A 14,286-nucleotide genomic window follows, 5' to 3' on the forward strand; every position below is an offset into this window, starting at 1 on the left:
AAATCTAGCAGTAAGATATACCTCCGCACCTTAAAAAACAAAGACACGAATGGCGGCAAGGCAAATACAAGTAGCGCAACGACTCACAAGCTATACTTAACGGTCCGCTAGGGGTGGTGACTACGTTGGTGATGACGAGATCATCGATTGGCGCTTAGCGAGCACTGTTCTAGTCGTCCATTCAGAGAGAGCGAGATGAGAAAAACCGACACCGGTGAATAAAGTTGGGCCGGCTTTGAGGTCTGTCAACTATTATAGGTCTAAGGAATAGCACATTGGCCAAATACAAGAAGAAGCCTCCTGGGAGGATTGTCCGGGTAGGACTTTAATACAATAAAGGGAGCCCGTGAGGAAATGTAGGAAGAGCTGAGATGATGCCGGAAAGATGTGGGTAGGTTGGAACACATGACTTTGTCATAGCGGGCTTTTCAAAGAATGATGGCTTAGTATCGAACCCGGGCATAATCATAGATTAAGGGGCATAAGCAGCCGTGAGAGAGACCAGCTCCGCGACGATTAGAACCAAAGGGGAGGTCTTGGAAGTATCGCCCGCGGTCTGGCGAATATTATAGTTGGTATTCAAGCCCCGAATAGTTCAACTTGATACCATCTAGGCTAGAAAATTAAGATAGTAGCAGAACTGCTTGACCTGAAGACCAGGCGGAAAGGGGAGAATCGAGGAAAATTTAAGCACAATGAGTAGGGACAGGTGTGAGAAATCTATGCAAGAGACGAATGATGTACATGGACTAGATAGACGAGATACGAGTCCAAACGCGATTGTAAGGCATGATGCATAGGATTCAATATGAGCTAAGAGCTATTCAAGTCTACTGTTCTATGATGCTACATAGCTTATGTATCTGAGTGGACCGCTTGGAGTACGAGCTGGGAAAAGATACAATTTGATCGACCACCACCCCGTAATCAATGGACACCATTCGTAAGCACTTTCGTAGGAAGTGCAGGGGGCGCAATGATACTATCGAAATTGAGCTCAGGCTCCTTCGCGGGCTCTATTACTGCTGCGGGAGCCGTACTTGTATTCAGTCCGCCATCCGGAGTATCTGCCTTCTTGAGCAGCCCATCAACATCCTTCCCCTCCGGCAAGTCAACCTCTTCACTAGTAACCCATCCATCTTCTTTCTTCTGCCTGCTCTTGGTATCACTTCGTCGCCCTCTCTTGACTTTCTCGTTCGTTGCTCGCCTCCTCCTGCGCCCCTGCATAGTCTCCGCAATCTTCTCCACGACCAGCTCTCTCTCTCTCCTCTTTGTATACATCCTCTCGTTCGCTTCCATGATATCGTGTCTACGCTTCTCCAACGCTTCCTCCTTCTCCTTCTTCTTCGTCTCCCGGGTTCTCTTCAATTCCTCAATCCACTCCTCGATTTTCTCGACTGCCGTAGCTGGTGAATCGCGATGCTGAAGCAGAAAGCCTTGAACCTCAGCGGGCGAGAGGGTATCAGGTGGGATCCTGGTTCCAAAATCATGTGCAAGAGCACGTAGTGCTGCAGGATCGATGTCCGGGAGGAGGGTGCCGGGGATTGTACCGTTGACGGCAGTGTTCAATTCAGAAGAGGCCTCGAGGCATGTCTCGGACGAGGGATTTTCACCATCATCCGAATCTTCGTCCATGGTGAACATCCGGATGAAGATACTCTCGGCGACGCTTGGCGTCAGAAGTCCGAAACAGATCTGGCGGTCGACACGACCGGGTCGAATCAGCGCTTTATCAAGAGCATCAGGGGTGTTTGATGTCATGATAAGCACACGGCCCTCTTGTGATGCAAGACCATCGAGAGCATTGAGTAGGCCACTGAGTGTGACCGCACCCGGAGGTGGAGGTGGAGGTGGAGGCGGTGGAGGGCCACCGTGTGGGCTGTTCGTATTGTCGTACCACGAAAAATCTTCGGATGCTTCACGCTGGATGCCAGCAGAATCAATGTCTTCCAGAACGATGATACATTCTTGAGGCAAGGTGGCAAACAGGCGGAGAAGACCGGCGGCATTCATAAGATTGCTGAGATTGAGGGCGTATAACTCGAGATTGAAGTAACCAGCTAGAGCAAGACTGTGCGAAGTTTAGCAAATTATCAATCATCAGATAACATCACATACCAGAACGATGTCTTCCCAGTCCCTGGCTCGCCGTGGAAGAGATATCCGCGGCGGTAAGGGATGCCTCTTCTTGCATAAAATCGTCTCGTCGATGGCGCAAGATATGCTTCGATATCAGCTACGATATCTTTCTTCAAGACCTCATCAAGGTCTACAGTGTGTAATGGCCGGGCCGGGCGAAGCATATGCGTGTCCCACATCGCGCGAAATCCGTCTTGACAAAGATGGATGCTAGTGAATGTCTCCGTCTTCTTATTGGCATTCTCGCGGCACACTTCCAGAAACCTCTTGAGTGGTTCTGGGCTTCTTCCGACACATAGAAGTACGATATGTTCAGAGCCGTCTGGCGCACTCCAATAGTCGTCTATTCCCTGGCTGTCATATTTTGTGCCGCACCTGCGAAAGAGAAAGAGTCTACCTCGGAACCAAAACCAGGTTGATCCAAAAGATGGATAGTAATCAATCGGAGCACCAGCCAGTAAGGCTTTTGATTTTGACTTTTTTGGTCGTGTGTGTCTTGTTGGTGGTCGTGGGAGACCTGGGGGTGGCGGCATCGGAGGGTTTATCATCATCCCCATGTCATTGCCAAGTGATCTTCCACTCTGAGCTGCTAGAACTCTGGTCCCGGTCTGTGTCACAACATTGGTGCTCATCCAAAGGAGAACCTCTCTGTTCAGTCTGTCGCTGGCAGGTATGCTGACGGACGCGGTCAAGAATCTGGTGAGCCAGTTGTATATACCTGAGGACATCTTCTGTATCGATGAACTGAAGACACCGAAGAGGAAAAACGTTGTGACAAGTTTCGTGATGTCGATGTTGAGCCATTGCTGGAAGAAGCTCTGTATCGTAGCGAAGCCTGGTAAGAAGTATTCGAGGACGTTGGGCGAGACGGCCAAAAGATTACTAGCAGCATTTCCCAGAGGCCCTGACACCAACGATTGTCTACGTGGAGCCATAATCGGTGAGAGAGACTCGCGGGAGATACGAAACTCTAGGTATCAAAAGGATAAAAGGCCTGAATGTAATGTGCTATGTGCTTATGAACCCTTACGAACACAGAAAAGCCTAAGTACATGCAATCTTGTGAAGGTATAGCATGAATATTGCAATGGCTATAATGAATAGTTGAAAAAGAAAGACTGAGTGGAGATGAAGAATGAGGTTATTAGGATCACTTTTTGTCGCGTGCTGCTTCTACCAGTGAGGCTTCTGCCTTGCTCGCCAGCACTGCCTGCATATGCAGGCTGCAGCCTAGACGTCGCCATTAGGCAGCCAATGAAGGTATCCGGTCATCACTGTTGTCATGAGAAGATGCTCTGCAGACCTATGGATCCCTCATGCAGTACTGCTATAAGAAAGCCTCAGTATTGCTCGACCTCGTCGAATAAAGTATATAGCATGCCATATTTGCGGGGATTATGTGCAGGAATCCATCCATTGTGGCGCAGCATCTTCAGTACCCGAAGATGACTAGCGTACTTTTGCTGACATATTCTGGCTGAGATCTATTCGATGCCTATCACCAAAGATCGCTCACATTCCTTTTGCTCTACCACAAGCCGTCGTATCTCGCTTTGGTGTTATGTAATCTCTCCAAATCTCATATCAGATGACTCCAGGCCTCGCCAGGGCCTAGAAACCTCTACCACAGGCAAATGGACGGCAATAACTTGACCAAAGATCTTGTTCCCAGAACGTCCGTGCTTCGGGGGTCACACATAATCTGCCTTTGTCTCCTTGTCAATCAAGTATGGAAAAGTCTCCACAGTTCGGGCAAGCTTTACGACACAATGGCATGCCGATTGAAGCAACTTGTGGAATGTATGCGGCAAGGCTGTACATTATGCAGCTTGGTCCTGGACGACAGCAGGCAACAACAAGATGACTTTTTGAGTGTCATAAACAGTGATCAGAGACCCCTGTCACTATCACTACGTGTCCACTCACAAAAAGTAGTCCTCAATTATTCGGTGGTGGGAATCACTGATTCTATTACAGTAACATTGGCACAAGTATATTATAGCACATGTAAGTCATTTACTGCAGTCGTACAAAGTATCTTAATTTCAAGAAGGTCTTACACAACGTTCCATGTCAACATCTTCAACATCTTCAACATCTTTCGATAATCCTAGCACCTGGTCGAAAGCCCGGGATTGGCTCGAAACCTGTGTGAAAAACCACACCGACTGTACCAAGTCCGATGTGGGGTCATTTCTGCCGCGTCGCCTCATAGACGTCGGATCAGCGGATTGTGTCTTGCGTCCAAGGCTTTGCCTGTCAGAGAACCTGCCTGCTACAACGTCTTATCTGACATTGTCTCATTGTTGGGGGTCAGAAGTCCCAGGAATACTCTCAACGGGTCTGCTTCCGCTTTACTTGACCTCAATTCTGACCGATACGATTCCTGAAAAGTTTGTGCAAGCTATGGAGTGTACCAGGAAGCTCGGGTATAGATACATCTGGATAGACTGCCTCTGTATCTTGCAAGATTCCCCCGATGATTGGGCTGAACAATCTGCAGAAATGGACAAGGTATATGAAAACTCTGTTTGCAATATTGCTGCAAACAACAGTGATAGTTGGAGGACGCCCTTGTTCCTTGGCAGAGATCCATCTGTGGGTAACCTGACTGTGCTAGCGTTACCAGGTCGCGTCGTTCCAGACAACATGGAATACTTCGTATGCCTTCCAAGGATGTGGCGTCGTAACTTCTCAGACAGTCCCTTGTTTCAAAGAGCTTGGGTAGTGCAAGAACTTGCATTGTCCCCAAGAAGTCTTCATTTCTGTACGGGGCAGATGTGGTGGGACTGCAAGACTCACACAGTATGCGAATCAGAATCGTGGTACGGCTTGCGACGAGTTGATGATATATGGCAATCATTATCTCCTCGCTTGAAACTATCCGAATCTTCTAACAAGAGTCGCGTTTGGGAGCGTATAGTCTGCAGATACACGGCAGCTCAATTAACATATGAATGCAAAGACAAGCTTGTTGCGCTCTCAGCTTTGGCTAGACGAATGGGCGAGGCTACCGACTACTTAGCCGGTCTTTGGAAATGGGACCTCCCCAGAGCCCTACTTTGGCATATAGAGTCTCACGATCAGACACCACTGGCATCCGGTGCGCCCAGCTGGTCTTGGGCTTCCGTAAAGGGTCGCATGCCGCCCAGTCTCCATCGTCGTCCTTATAAATATAATGCTAAGGTACTATCCGCCAGCACCGACAAGACATCTGAAGACCCGTTTGGCACAGTTTCTGGAGGCGAGATTGTACTCGAAGGTCTCTTCGTGCACGAGTCGCGACCTGACGAACTTTGCCGTCGTGGGCAGCATCAGACAGTAAGCTGGGAGCCCCTCTCGGATGAATATCAGTTCGTCATTGGTGGGAGCACCAATCATGGACCTTGGGGACTAATACTACGACCGACCGGAGATAAAGGTCAGTTCACAAGGGTCGGTGTGTATTACAGGACTCTTGTCCACCCTCCGGCTCGTACAGGCGGTTGGAATCGTAATGATTACGATAAGCAGTTCAACGAATACGCTGCAAGATGCCACGCATTTGTCCAGACATGCGACCCAAATCTGTACCTCAGGAAAAGCGATCGCTATCCAGGGTATGTTGTAATCAGCATCGTGTAGTCAACTTGCCTTGAGATGGTCAACTTGGACAACACTGTTGTAGTATTCCGCGTGCTTGCTAGTACCCGGCGATTCGAGGCACTCTTTTGAAGATCAAAATGTCTTTTTGAGTTGAGACTGTGCTGAGAGACCATATGCTCAATGATCTTAAAGATCGCGCTCCATCCGACATGCGAACTGCATCGAACCCCTCCCAAAAGAGAAAAGGCTGTTCGTATTACAGCCTACGTCTACCAGAGGCCACCCGAAGGTCCGCGGTACCCGATATGATGATAGCTCTCTGGCCCCTATTTTCTTGGTACGCCTTGAGGGACGCAATATCCAGACGATCAACGATCATGTCCAGCAACCTCTTACGGTTCTCGTAGCAACAAGAAAACAGCAGGCCGTGTACCGTTCTGGAAGATGCGTGATCCAAACTATCAGCTAGGTGGAGCTCGTGGCAGGTTTGGCGCTGCTACTCCGAGATGTGTTTCTTTTGCCGTTGGCTTTGGGTCCTGTAGAAACATGAAGCTAATGGGCTTGTACGAATTCCACTGCAAATGTTGCGCTATCCCGCTTGTTCCGGTCACAACATACTCTTCCAGATCATTGTCTTTATTGTTCCTACTCGCTTCGAGAAGAAGGAGCGTGTCCATCCGAAAACTGTGGCCATTCCTCCGTCTTCTTAATTTTTGCGGAAGGGACCAAGAGCGGCGACTACGACTCCGTTCGACTAGAGTCCCGACACGTTGTCCCTAAGCATGTCTTCAGCTTCAGTTACGCGGAGTTGATCGGTTTCGTTGGCCTCTATTACAACCCCGTTGTCTATCGGCCGGAAGCTTGAGACGCTGTCATAAACCGCACTATCGACTAGTAATGGCGGTAGTGTATTTGATTCCGCTAGCGGTAACGAAATATACTTTGAGCAGTACAATGCTATCACACCGCGCGACGATCAATCTGAAGGGGAGAGTTCGCGTTCGACATCTAGTGTCCTCAAGTCGGCGCACCAGGGGTCACCGCATACTCCGGCACGTTTGAGATATTATAGGTCGCCAGCACTGGTGGCCGCGACAGTCCGTGAGGTTCTAGGCCCTGGTGAGATTCCACTATGGAACTTGGCAATTGGTCGAATTGTCGATATTGACCCTGTTTGTCCGAGTCGCACCGAATCCTATTACAGTCTCCCTAGTCCTACCACTATCATTTCCAAGCAACTGGTATTTGTACACGACTCAATGTATGACTATCTCGAGCTGTATTCAATCCCTGTCAACAGCGGCCTTGATACAAGCAGTGAGGTTGCAAGAGCAAATGCCGCCTGATTTGTGCCTTAGTGCCTTATGCACGGCCCCAGCGTTCGCATTGTTTGTTTTTGTCAACACTAATCAATGTTTCCAAGGTTGTTCACTACGATATTAGTGGACCGTAAAACTGTACGGTACATCTACAAACGCTCCATAGCTGTGCGACCACTTGCTACCGACTCACCTCCATAGTAGTCTAGCTAATCCACCCGTTGAGGTATCATTCACAATCACATTCACGTTCCTAGAAAACATCAGCACGCACCCGCAGCGCAAACTTATCGAAGATACCAATTACGATGTCGACGCAGAATTCTAGTGATACCCTAGCCAAGCTGGCAACCAGAACAGGGCCTCAGCTCGTACTTCAATCTTCCCTTCTTCTACGTGTCGTTCCAGACTTACGCGCCACATCCGTAAGTGAGCTTGGAAATGTCATTTCTCGACTATGCGGTCTGCTATGTCTTTGCAGGCCTTATGAGAATATGGCTCCGATCCCTGGGAGTTATTTTGGCGCCCAGGACGTCTTCAGCGATGTGCTGACTGGCTGTAATGATGTCTTCCATGGGTTGAAGGCAGTGCTGAGGGCACTGGAGCAAAGTACGGCTGGTGTTGGATTGAAAAGAGAGAAAACCTTGAGTCAAGAGGAGAAGCACCAGCTGAAGCACGCACTCAGGGAACTGGGGAAGTATGAGTTGAGCGTGGAGCTGTTCATTTGCGAAGCGAAGGTTGCTGAGTTGGAAGATGGCTGTGATCGGTAGGTTACATTTGCTTGAAGACACGCGCGATGCTGATTCGTAGTCTAGCTCAAAGTACTCTGCTATGAGGCCGTTGAAGACCGCAATCAAGACTTTGGAGTCTCAGCTCAATACCTACCGGGACAAGGAGATACCTACCAACCACTGTGTGCAGACCTCTCCTTCGTCCCCAACTTACACAGACTTGAGACGCAGCAAACCTTCAGCCCCGCTAGCATCGGCTTCTGGCAGTGATAACCCATTCCTCCGACCTAGCCACAACGATTGGACACCTCCCAATTCCGACAGACCGCAATCGACGTTCACTGAAGACATAGTCCGCGAGACCCAGCCATCTCTGCAGCACACACCAAGCCCCAAAACATGCTTTGTTTCGGGAATCCCAAAACAGTTCCGCTCCTCTGATATGCCTCTCAAGCTCCCGAAAGCCAACGCAAGTTGCGGAATAATTCCTACGAAATCGGATTCAGAGCCGGCTCGGCAACCCCCACCTGCAACTCCAATAAGATACGGCTCAGCATCGTTCATTCAACCATCGCCGACCCCGTGGGGTAAACTTCCGAAGCCAATTTCCGTCAGCGGGCCTAATCCATTCCTGGCATATGCGAACGCGCACGAAGGCTCGAATAAGGCAAGGGTGTTTCTCTCTCCTGCTAAGATGCAGATACCAAAATTTGCCGAAAGGGATGGAACGAAAGAGCAAATGTCTTGCCAGGATCCTGCTGTGGGTAGGATAAGCACTGGGGACGAAGTGAGCGCCGCTGGTGACGAGACTTTTGCTGATGGAGGAACGGAGTACCACGATGCTGAAGACAGATGAACTTACGAAGTAAGCAGTTCATGAGGAGCCAGATAAAGGTAATGCAAGAAGTGTTTCTCATAAATGGCGATATGCGAGGGTGTAAGGAGTGACGGACAGGTGTTTCGGTATCAGAGAGACGCCAGTATCAAGAACTGTACCATTGAACTGCGTAAGACGGAGGAATTAACGGTTTAAGCGAACGATCAATGTTCTAGACATACCTAAAGTCGTATTTTGAACAGCCATGCTTTCGCATGTCATTCGTGTCCTAGCATATGGTAGATAGATCAAAGAGAGTTATGACTTATGAGACAGAGAGATAGTCTTGTCTCAATGGCGCTAGTCCCAAAATGCTTAGCCAGAACTGTTCTGCATATCAAGCACATATCAACCTCCACCCATCCCAGTCCAACCCCAAAACACCGCCCACCACCATGCCCTCTATCCCCTTACACCTCAGCCCAGCAGAGCGCGATCCACAAACGTCTCCCAACCCACTCCCAGGGCTCCTGCACACGCCCTCCGGCCTCGCCATCCTCGAGATCCAAGGCGTCATCCACGCCGACACCGCACCCATCGCCGGCGACAGCAACATACCCACGCAGACGCCCATCGGCGAGCTCGTCTTCCCGCTCTACGATGCCACGGCACCTGCCGATAACACGGCGTGGATGAAGCGGGTCTATCTGTACGTGGGCAGGCACCAGCGCATGACGGGCGAGGTCAGGAAGTTGGTGAAGCCGTACGGTGTGGTTAGGCGGAGGCAGGGCACTGTGGATGGGGCTGAGGAGCTGGAGGTGGTGGAGGTGGTTCTGTTTAAGGTTGTGTTTTCGTCGAGGCCGGAGCCCGTTGGGGATGCGGAGATGGGTTGAGATTGTTTTGGAGGGAGGGGGTGTTTGCGAGATGGTGGGCTTCTCTTGGATGGCCTCTTATGTGGAAAGCTGGATGGGCTGCTTTGCGATCGTGTGTGCAGTATAGGGGATCTGGTCGGCTTTAACGCTGAGGTGGCCCTTGCTGCTATTCACAAGACGCTGTTTCTGAAGCACAATTCTGCTATACCCCGACCCGACCCGACCCCACCTGGAAAAGCATAAGCATTTCATGACATCCCGAAGTCAATGAACATCCTCCTTACAAACACCACGCGAACGACTCCATTTTCATGGCTCCTCACATACCATCACGTGCCGGATCTCTAATATATCACATGAACGTTACGTCTTACTCGACTCCGCTCTTCGAGCAAATATTCACACAACCACATTCCCCGTCTCCACACTGCGTCATCTCACAAACTGTCTACTAGCGAAGGATCGCGGCCGATACGCCACCATCACGGCTCGAACGCGCTATGATTTGTGCATTGCGCTCGATACGGAGCTCATACCCTTCTGAAAGTACGAAAATTCGGGGATGTGCGATTGAATGTCAGGTGGTGAGACAAGAGATGGGACGGGACGTGATTCAACTTAGGTTTGACATCAGGTCCGGCCACAGCTGAATATCTGGGCGCGGTATTTGTAGCTTGGGTAATGAGTTACGCCTGACGAGGGGGTTTCTGGGCCTATTGCATACCACAACATGCTATCCTCCACGTCACTGATGGGTCTATCCCAATTTCAGACTACGCTGCGTATGAGTCCTATGCTCGTCGCTTCAATACACAATTTTTCCATCACAGTATCATCCCATCGGCCTAGTAGTCGTAGTACAGCGCCTCATAATCTCTCTGCTCCTGCACAGTCGGACGCGTATAGTCGATCGGGTCCTGATTCTCCGACCGCACCAGCTTGAACTGCTCATACGCACCACCCAGATGATTCGTCTTGATCGTCGAGCCCTCAACACGATACCTGCATACGCAAATTAGCCCAACACGACCGCCAAACACAAGAAAAGAATACTCACAACCCATCATACCGCATCCCACACACCGGCTTCGGCGCCACACCACCCGTCGCCCCACTCGCCCTCAACACCCGCACCGCCTGTCCCGTCTCTACACTCCTCCTCAGCGCATTCGTCCCGCCCGTCTCCCGCGGCACACTACCCAGATTAACATGACTACCACTGCCCGAATACCACAGCACATCGCCGAGATCACGGTCAAAATCCTCATACACGCTGCCGCCCTTGACAACGACGCTGTACGCCCCACTAGGTCCGATATCGATGCCGGCCATGAGCGGGCCGTGGGCGCCGCGCAGAGCCGCGACGCGTTGCATCGGGAACCATGCGCCGATGCGCAGGCCGTTGTGGCCGTAGATTTTGCAGAAGCGCGGCGTGTAGGACGGGTCGGTGATGTAGGCGCGGCGGCCGCTGGATTTGTCGACGAGGAGGCCGTGCATGATGCCGTTGTGGCCGTAGATGGGGTGGGTTGGGGGTGGTTTGCGGAGGACGAGGCCGTGGGTGCGTTTGTAGGGTTTGCGAGGGCCGGATCGGGCGGGGGAGAGAGGTGTGGTGGTTCCGGGGGAGGAATCGTCGGGGTCGAGGTCGAGGTCGAGGTCTGGGTCGGAGGGAGTGTTTGTGGCGGCGAGGAGGGCGCGTTCTTCGGCTTCGGAGTTCCATTTTTGGAGGAGGTATTGGGCGAGGTCTTTGTGTTCGGCGCGGGCGGGTAGGGATTGGATGAGTTCCATGCCGCGGACCATGAGGGTTTTCTTGAGGAGGTCTGGGGTCATGTTCACGATCTTCAGGCCGAGCAGACCGGCGGTGATTTCGTTCAGGAAGGACGGTTCGATGGGCTGCTTGTTGCGTGTTCGGAGTGCTGCTACTTGGATGCGCATTTTGCGGAAGATGGTGAGTTCTTTTTCGAGGGCGATGGGGTCGTCAGGCCAGACGAATGCAGACACTTCGGCGTCTTCGTAGCCGTCGAAGTGGAGGCCGTCTTTGTCTGCTCCGGCCATTTTATGGGCTGATTGGTTTCTCTATTGAGGTAATTGACTTGAGATAGATACGATGAGGATCTGGATGTGAACCAATTATGCAATCGTCGCGGCGTCTCTTTGGTGAGACTCTTTCAAGACCCGAATGATGAAATGAACTCAATCAATTGCCGCTTCAGAAGCAGAGACTGTAGAGCTTTCGATCATATAGACACGAAGTGGCAGACTGACCGGTGATACCTTGTTGGCGCCGTGGCGGTGGGATACACGTGCTCAATACGATATAGAAGGCTGCCTATTCAGCAGTGTACACGTGATGTGATGACTCTGCAAAGTGAATTGCGCCTGTTTGTGGAGGCGCCAGCCAAGTAAACAAGCGACTCACGGAGCCGGCTCCTAGATCGTGAAGAAACAAGGTGCTCATTAGCCACATCACCGGGCCAGAGTTCTTCACAACTTCACTTTTCCTCTCCTGGACTAGTTGGATGGCTAGCTATAGCGTCACATTATGTCCACATTTTCAAGACGCGAACCTTGGGACACCATAAAGCCGGCATTACGATGGACTGCGTGCTCTAGTTGTTTTATAGAGCTATAAGAAAGGGGGGCCTGCGACCAGTGTTTTATGAACGACATGGTGGACCAGTATTGAATGATGCAGCTGGTCAAAGTACCCATCGAAGCGACGCGACGCGATGTCAAATCTCATGCGAGCTCGGGTGGGTGCACTGCATGTCGAAAGCCAGCACGCTGAAACACGACCATCCTCCCAGAGCGGTATCAGGATGTAGCCACCGCGAGTACGAGGTCAGCATCGGGATATTGTGTTTTGTGGCTGCAAGCTGAGAGCCGAAAATAGCTTTGCCGCATGGACACGAGAGAGTGATATGGCTGACATTATATACATGCCAAGACGAAGTGCAGACTAGAACTATGTAAGTCCGAATAATACTGCGACGGCGCAGAGGCTTTGTTGCTTGTTTAGGGAATTGTCGCCATCTACGGTGCGGCCATGGTAGCACGACAGAGGCAGCACAAAGTCCGGACGTGTCGTACTGCATTGCGAAAGTCTGTGTTTAGTACTTCAGTCGGCGGCCGTTATTCATCCTGAAGGGCATTTGTCTCTCTTCAGTCGGTGTTCGATAGAGGCCACATCCATATCAATATTTCTTTAGTCATCGCCGCGGCAGTCGTTACAATACACATCCACAACATAGAAGCTCGAGCTCGGCAGTGGATCGGCAGCTGGTGAGACGTCGCCGCATAAACGCGAGGATGGAAGCAAGCACTGCATGATGGATCTCATGCAGGGGTCGAATGCCATATTTTCGCTCTCAGTCACTACCACTCTCGGGGCGACGCAGCATCTCAAATGAATCATGTCTACATCTCTGGCACATGGCACATGGCGTATCCACACTAAACCGTAGTCTTTGTGAGTGGCGTACGAGTCGCGGCCCTCTGTCACTGTGGTACTGGACTACTGGCTGAGTGGCTTGCGGGGCTGGGCCAGCTGTCGAACCGTCGGACGGCCGAATAGTTCTCCATCCATATGAAGCAGCACTTATTTACCACTTGTTGGCTTGTTTACTGGTCAGCAGGGGTACATCGGAGGGTCCCACCCCGCAGATCAGTAGCATGGATCCATGGATCCGAGGGTGTTCCAGAAGATATCCATATAATATATATTATGTCTATAAACATAAACAACGGGCGGCATTCCCCCAAGTTTTTGCATTTCTCATTTCTTTCCTCCAAGAATCCCTCGACGACTTTGGACGAACTATTTTGAACACGATATAATACTACATAGATACTCACGATGGTTAAGCTCAGAAAAGCACCGCCTCCTGGCTATTACACCTCCCAACACCACCGCAACAACAACAACGAATCACTCGCTTCGCCCATCAGCGTGAGCAGCAATGCCGATTCAGTGTTTTCACGGTATAGAGCGAATTCCGCGTCGACGGCTGGCACGGCGCCCTCTACAGCGCCGACCTCGCCGACGACCAACAACTCGTGCTCCCTAAATAATGATGCCTGGTTTGAGAGGTTCCACGATAGCACAGACGAGACCGACGAACTGCCATCGCACGACCAGCTTGACCTGGTCGGTGACATCCCGATATACGACTCTGAAGGCAACAGCAGATCGTTCAGGAGCCTGTATTCCGGCGAAAGCGTGATTGGAGAGCGGCAATTTGTAGTGTTCATACGGCATTTCTACTGCGGCGTGAGTCTCGATGCTATACCCTCATCCATCTCGAAACACAACTAATGCAAGCCTGGTTGATATAGGCATGTCAAGCCTACCTCAAAGCCCTCACCACGTCTATTGACCCGGCGACGTACTTCGGCATGGACACCCCCACGTCCATCGTTATCATCGGCTGCGGCTCGCCGTCGATGATCCAGCAATACAAGGACTTCACAGGCACGAACTTTCCCATCTTTGCAGAGCCCACGCGGCGACTGTACAAGGGGCTCGGCATGTCCTGGACGCTCGACGCGGGCAAACAGCGCCCAGCGTACATGCAGGATATCAGCAAGCCCCAGTGGGTTGCCGGACAGATCAAGCAGATCAGGGGCGTCAAGGGCCTGCGCATGAAGCTAGCAGGTGGCAATCCGTTGCAGGTTGGGGGAGAGTTTCTGTTTAGTGAGGAAGGGGTTGTGTGGTGCCATCGTATGAAGAATTATAGAGGGCACGCGGAGGTAGAGACTGTACGGCGAGTGCTGGAGATCGACTGAGTGAATGAGCGATAATGATGATGATGATGATGATGATGATG

General features: G+C 51.1%; 6 protein-coding genes across 6 annotated transcripts; 4 read left to right on the top strand and 2 right to left on the bottom strand.

Moving 5' to 3' along the window:
* Positions 1–453: 453 nt before the first annotated feature.
* Positions 454–3,170, bottom strand: EJ05DRAFT_288068 (P-loop containing nucleoside triphosphate hydrolase protein). The gene is made up of 2 exons (XM_033740496.1): positions 2,119–3,170; positions 454–2,071 (listed from the first exon to the last, which is right to left on the bottom strand). Exons 1-2 carry the CDS (start codon positions 3,072–3,074, stop codon positions 928–930), a joined length of 2,100 nt encoding a protein of 699 aa, XP_033602980.1. The 5' UTR covers positions 3,075–3,170; the 3' UTR covers positions 454–927.
* An 831-nt stretch (positions 3,171–4,001) lies between these two features.
* Positions 4,002–5,966, top strand: EJ05DRAFT_288144 (HET-domain-containing protein). The gene has a single exon (XM_033740497.1). The coding sequence runs from the start codon at positions 4,210–4,212 to the stop codon at positions 5,761–5,763; it is 1,554 nt and encodes a 517-aa protein (XP_033602981.1). The 5' UTR covers positions 4,002–4,209; the 3' UTR covers positions 5,764–5,966.
* A 962-nt stretch (positions 5,967–6,928) lies between these two features.
* On the top strand, positions 6,929–8,796 carry EJ05DRAFT_288176 (uncharacterized protein). The gene is made up of 2 exons (XM_033740498.1): positions 6,929–7,809; positions 7,859–8,796. The coding sequence occupies exons 1-2, from the start codon at positions 7,352–7,354 to the stop codon at positions 8,628–8,630; spliced, it is 1,230 nt and encodes a 409-aa protein (XP_033602982.1). The 5' UTR covers positions 6,929–7,351; the 3' UTR covers positions 8,631–8,796.
* Positions 8,797–9,046: 250 nt separating this feature from the next.
* Positions 9,047–9,484, top strand: EJ05DRAFT_484252 (uncharacterized protein; the record flags this gene model as incomplete). Its single annotated transcript, XM_033745322.1, has 1 exon — positions 9,047–9,484. The coding sequence occupies one exon, from the start codon at positions 9,047–9,049 to the stop codon at positions 9,482–9,484; it is 438 nt and encodes a 145-aa protein (XP_033602983.1).
* A 363-nt stretch (positions 9,485–9,847) lies between these two features.
* On the bottom strand, positions 9,848–11,772 carry EJ05DRAFT_474402 (uncharacterized protein). Its single transcript, XM_033743598.1, has 2 exons — positions 10,521–11,772; positions 9,848–10,465 (listed from the first exon to the last, which is right to left on the bottom strand). Exons 1-2 carry the CDS (start codon positions 11,513–11,515, stop codon positions 10,309–10,311), a joined length of 1,152 nt encoding a protein of 383 aa, XP_033602984.1. The 5' UTR covers positions 11,516–11,772; the 3' UTR covers positions 9,848–10,308.
* A 1,544-nt stretch (positions 11,773–13,316) lies between these two features.
* Positions 13,317–14,245, top strand: EJ05DRAFT_498496 (uncharacterized protein; the record flags this gene model as incomplete). Its single annotated transcript, XM_033746691.1, has 2 exons — positions 13,317–13,730; positions 13,796–14,245. The coding sequence occupies 2 exons, from the start codon at positions 13,317–13,319 to the stop codon at positions 14,243–14,245; spliced, it is 864 nt and encodes a 287-aa protein (XP_033602985.1).
* Positions 14,246–14,286: the final 41 nt, after the last annotated feature.

Source organism: Pseudovirgaria hyperparasitica, assembly GCF_010093815.1.
Source record: "Pseudovirgaria hyperparasitica strain CBS 121739 unplaced genomic scaffold EJ05scaffold_4, whole genome shotgun sequence".
Taxonomy (NCBI): domain Eukaryota; kingdom Fungi; phylum Ascomycota; class Dothideomycetes; order Acrospermales; family Acrospermaceae; genus Pseudovirgaria; species Pseudovirgaria hyperparasitica.

Excerpts from the sequence above, each read along its gene's own strand:
- EJ05DRAFT_288068 (XM_033740496.1), bottom strand. The coding sequence starts at position 3,074 with ATGGCTCCACGTAGACAATCGTTGGTGTCAGGGCCTCTGGGAAATGCT. Across the intron at positions 2,072-2,118 it reads ACTGGGAAGACATCGTTCTG|TCTTGCTCTAGCTGGTTACT; the intron begins GTATGTGATGTT and ends AACTTCGCACAG.
- EJ05DRAFT_288144 (XM_033740497.1), top strand. The coding sequence starts at position 4,210 with ATGTCAACATCTTCAACATCTTCAACATCTTTCGATAATCCTAGCACC.
- EJ05DRAFT_288176 (XM_033740498.1), top strand. The coding sequence starts at position 7,352 with ATGTCGACGCAGAATTCTAGTGATACCCTAGCCAAGCTGGCAACCAGA. Across the intron at positions 7,810-7,858 it reads TTGGAAGATGGCTGTGATCG|CTCAAAGTACTCTGCTATGA; the intron begins GTAGGTTACATT and ends TTCGTAGTCTAG.
- EJ05DRAFT_474402 (XM_033743598.1), bottom strand. The coding sequence starts at position 11,515 with ATGGCCGGAGCAGACAAAGACGGCCTCCACTTCGACGGCTACGAAGAC. Across the intron at positions 10,466-10,520 it reads GGGATGCGGTATGATGGGTT|GTATCGTGTTGAGGGCTCGA; the intron begins GTGAGTATTCTT and ends TTGCGTATGCAG.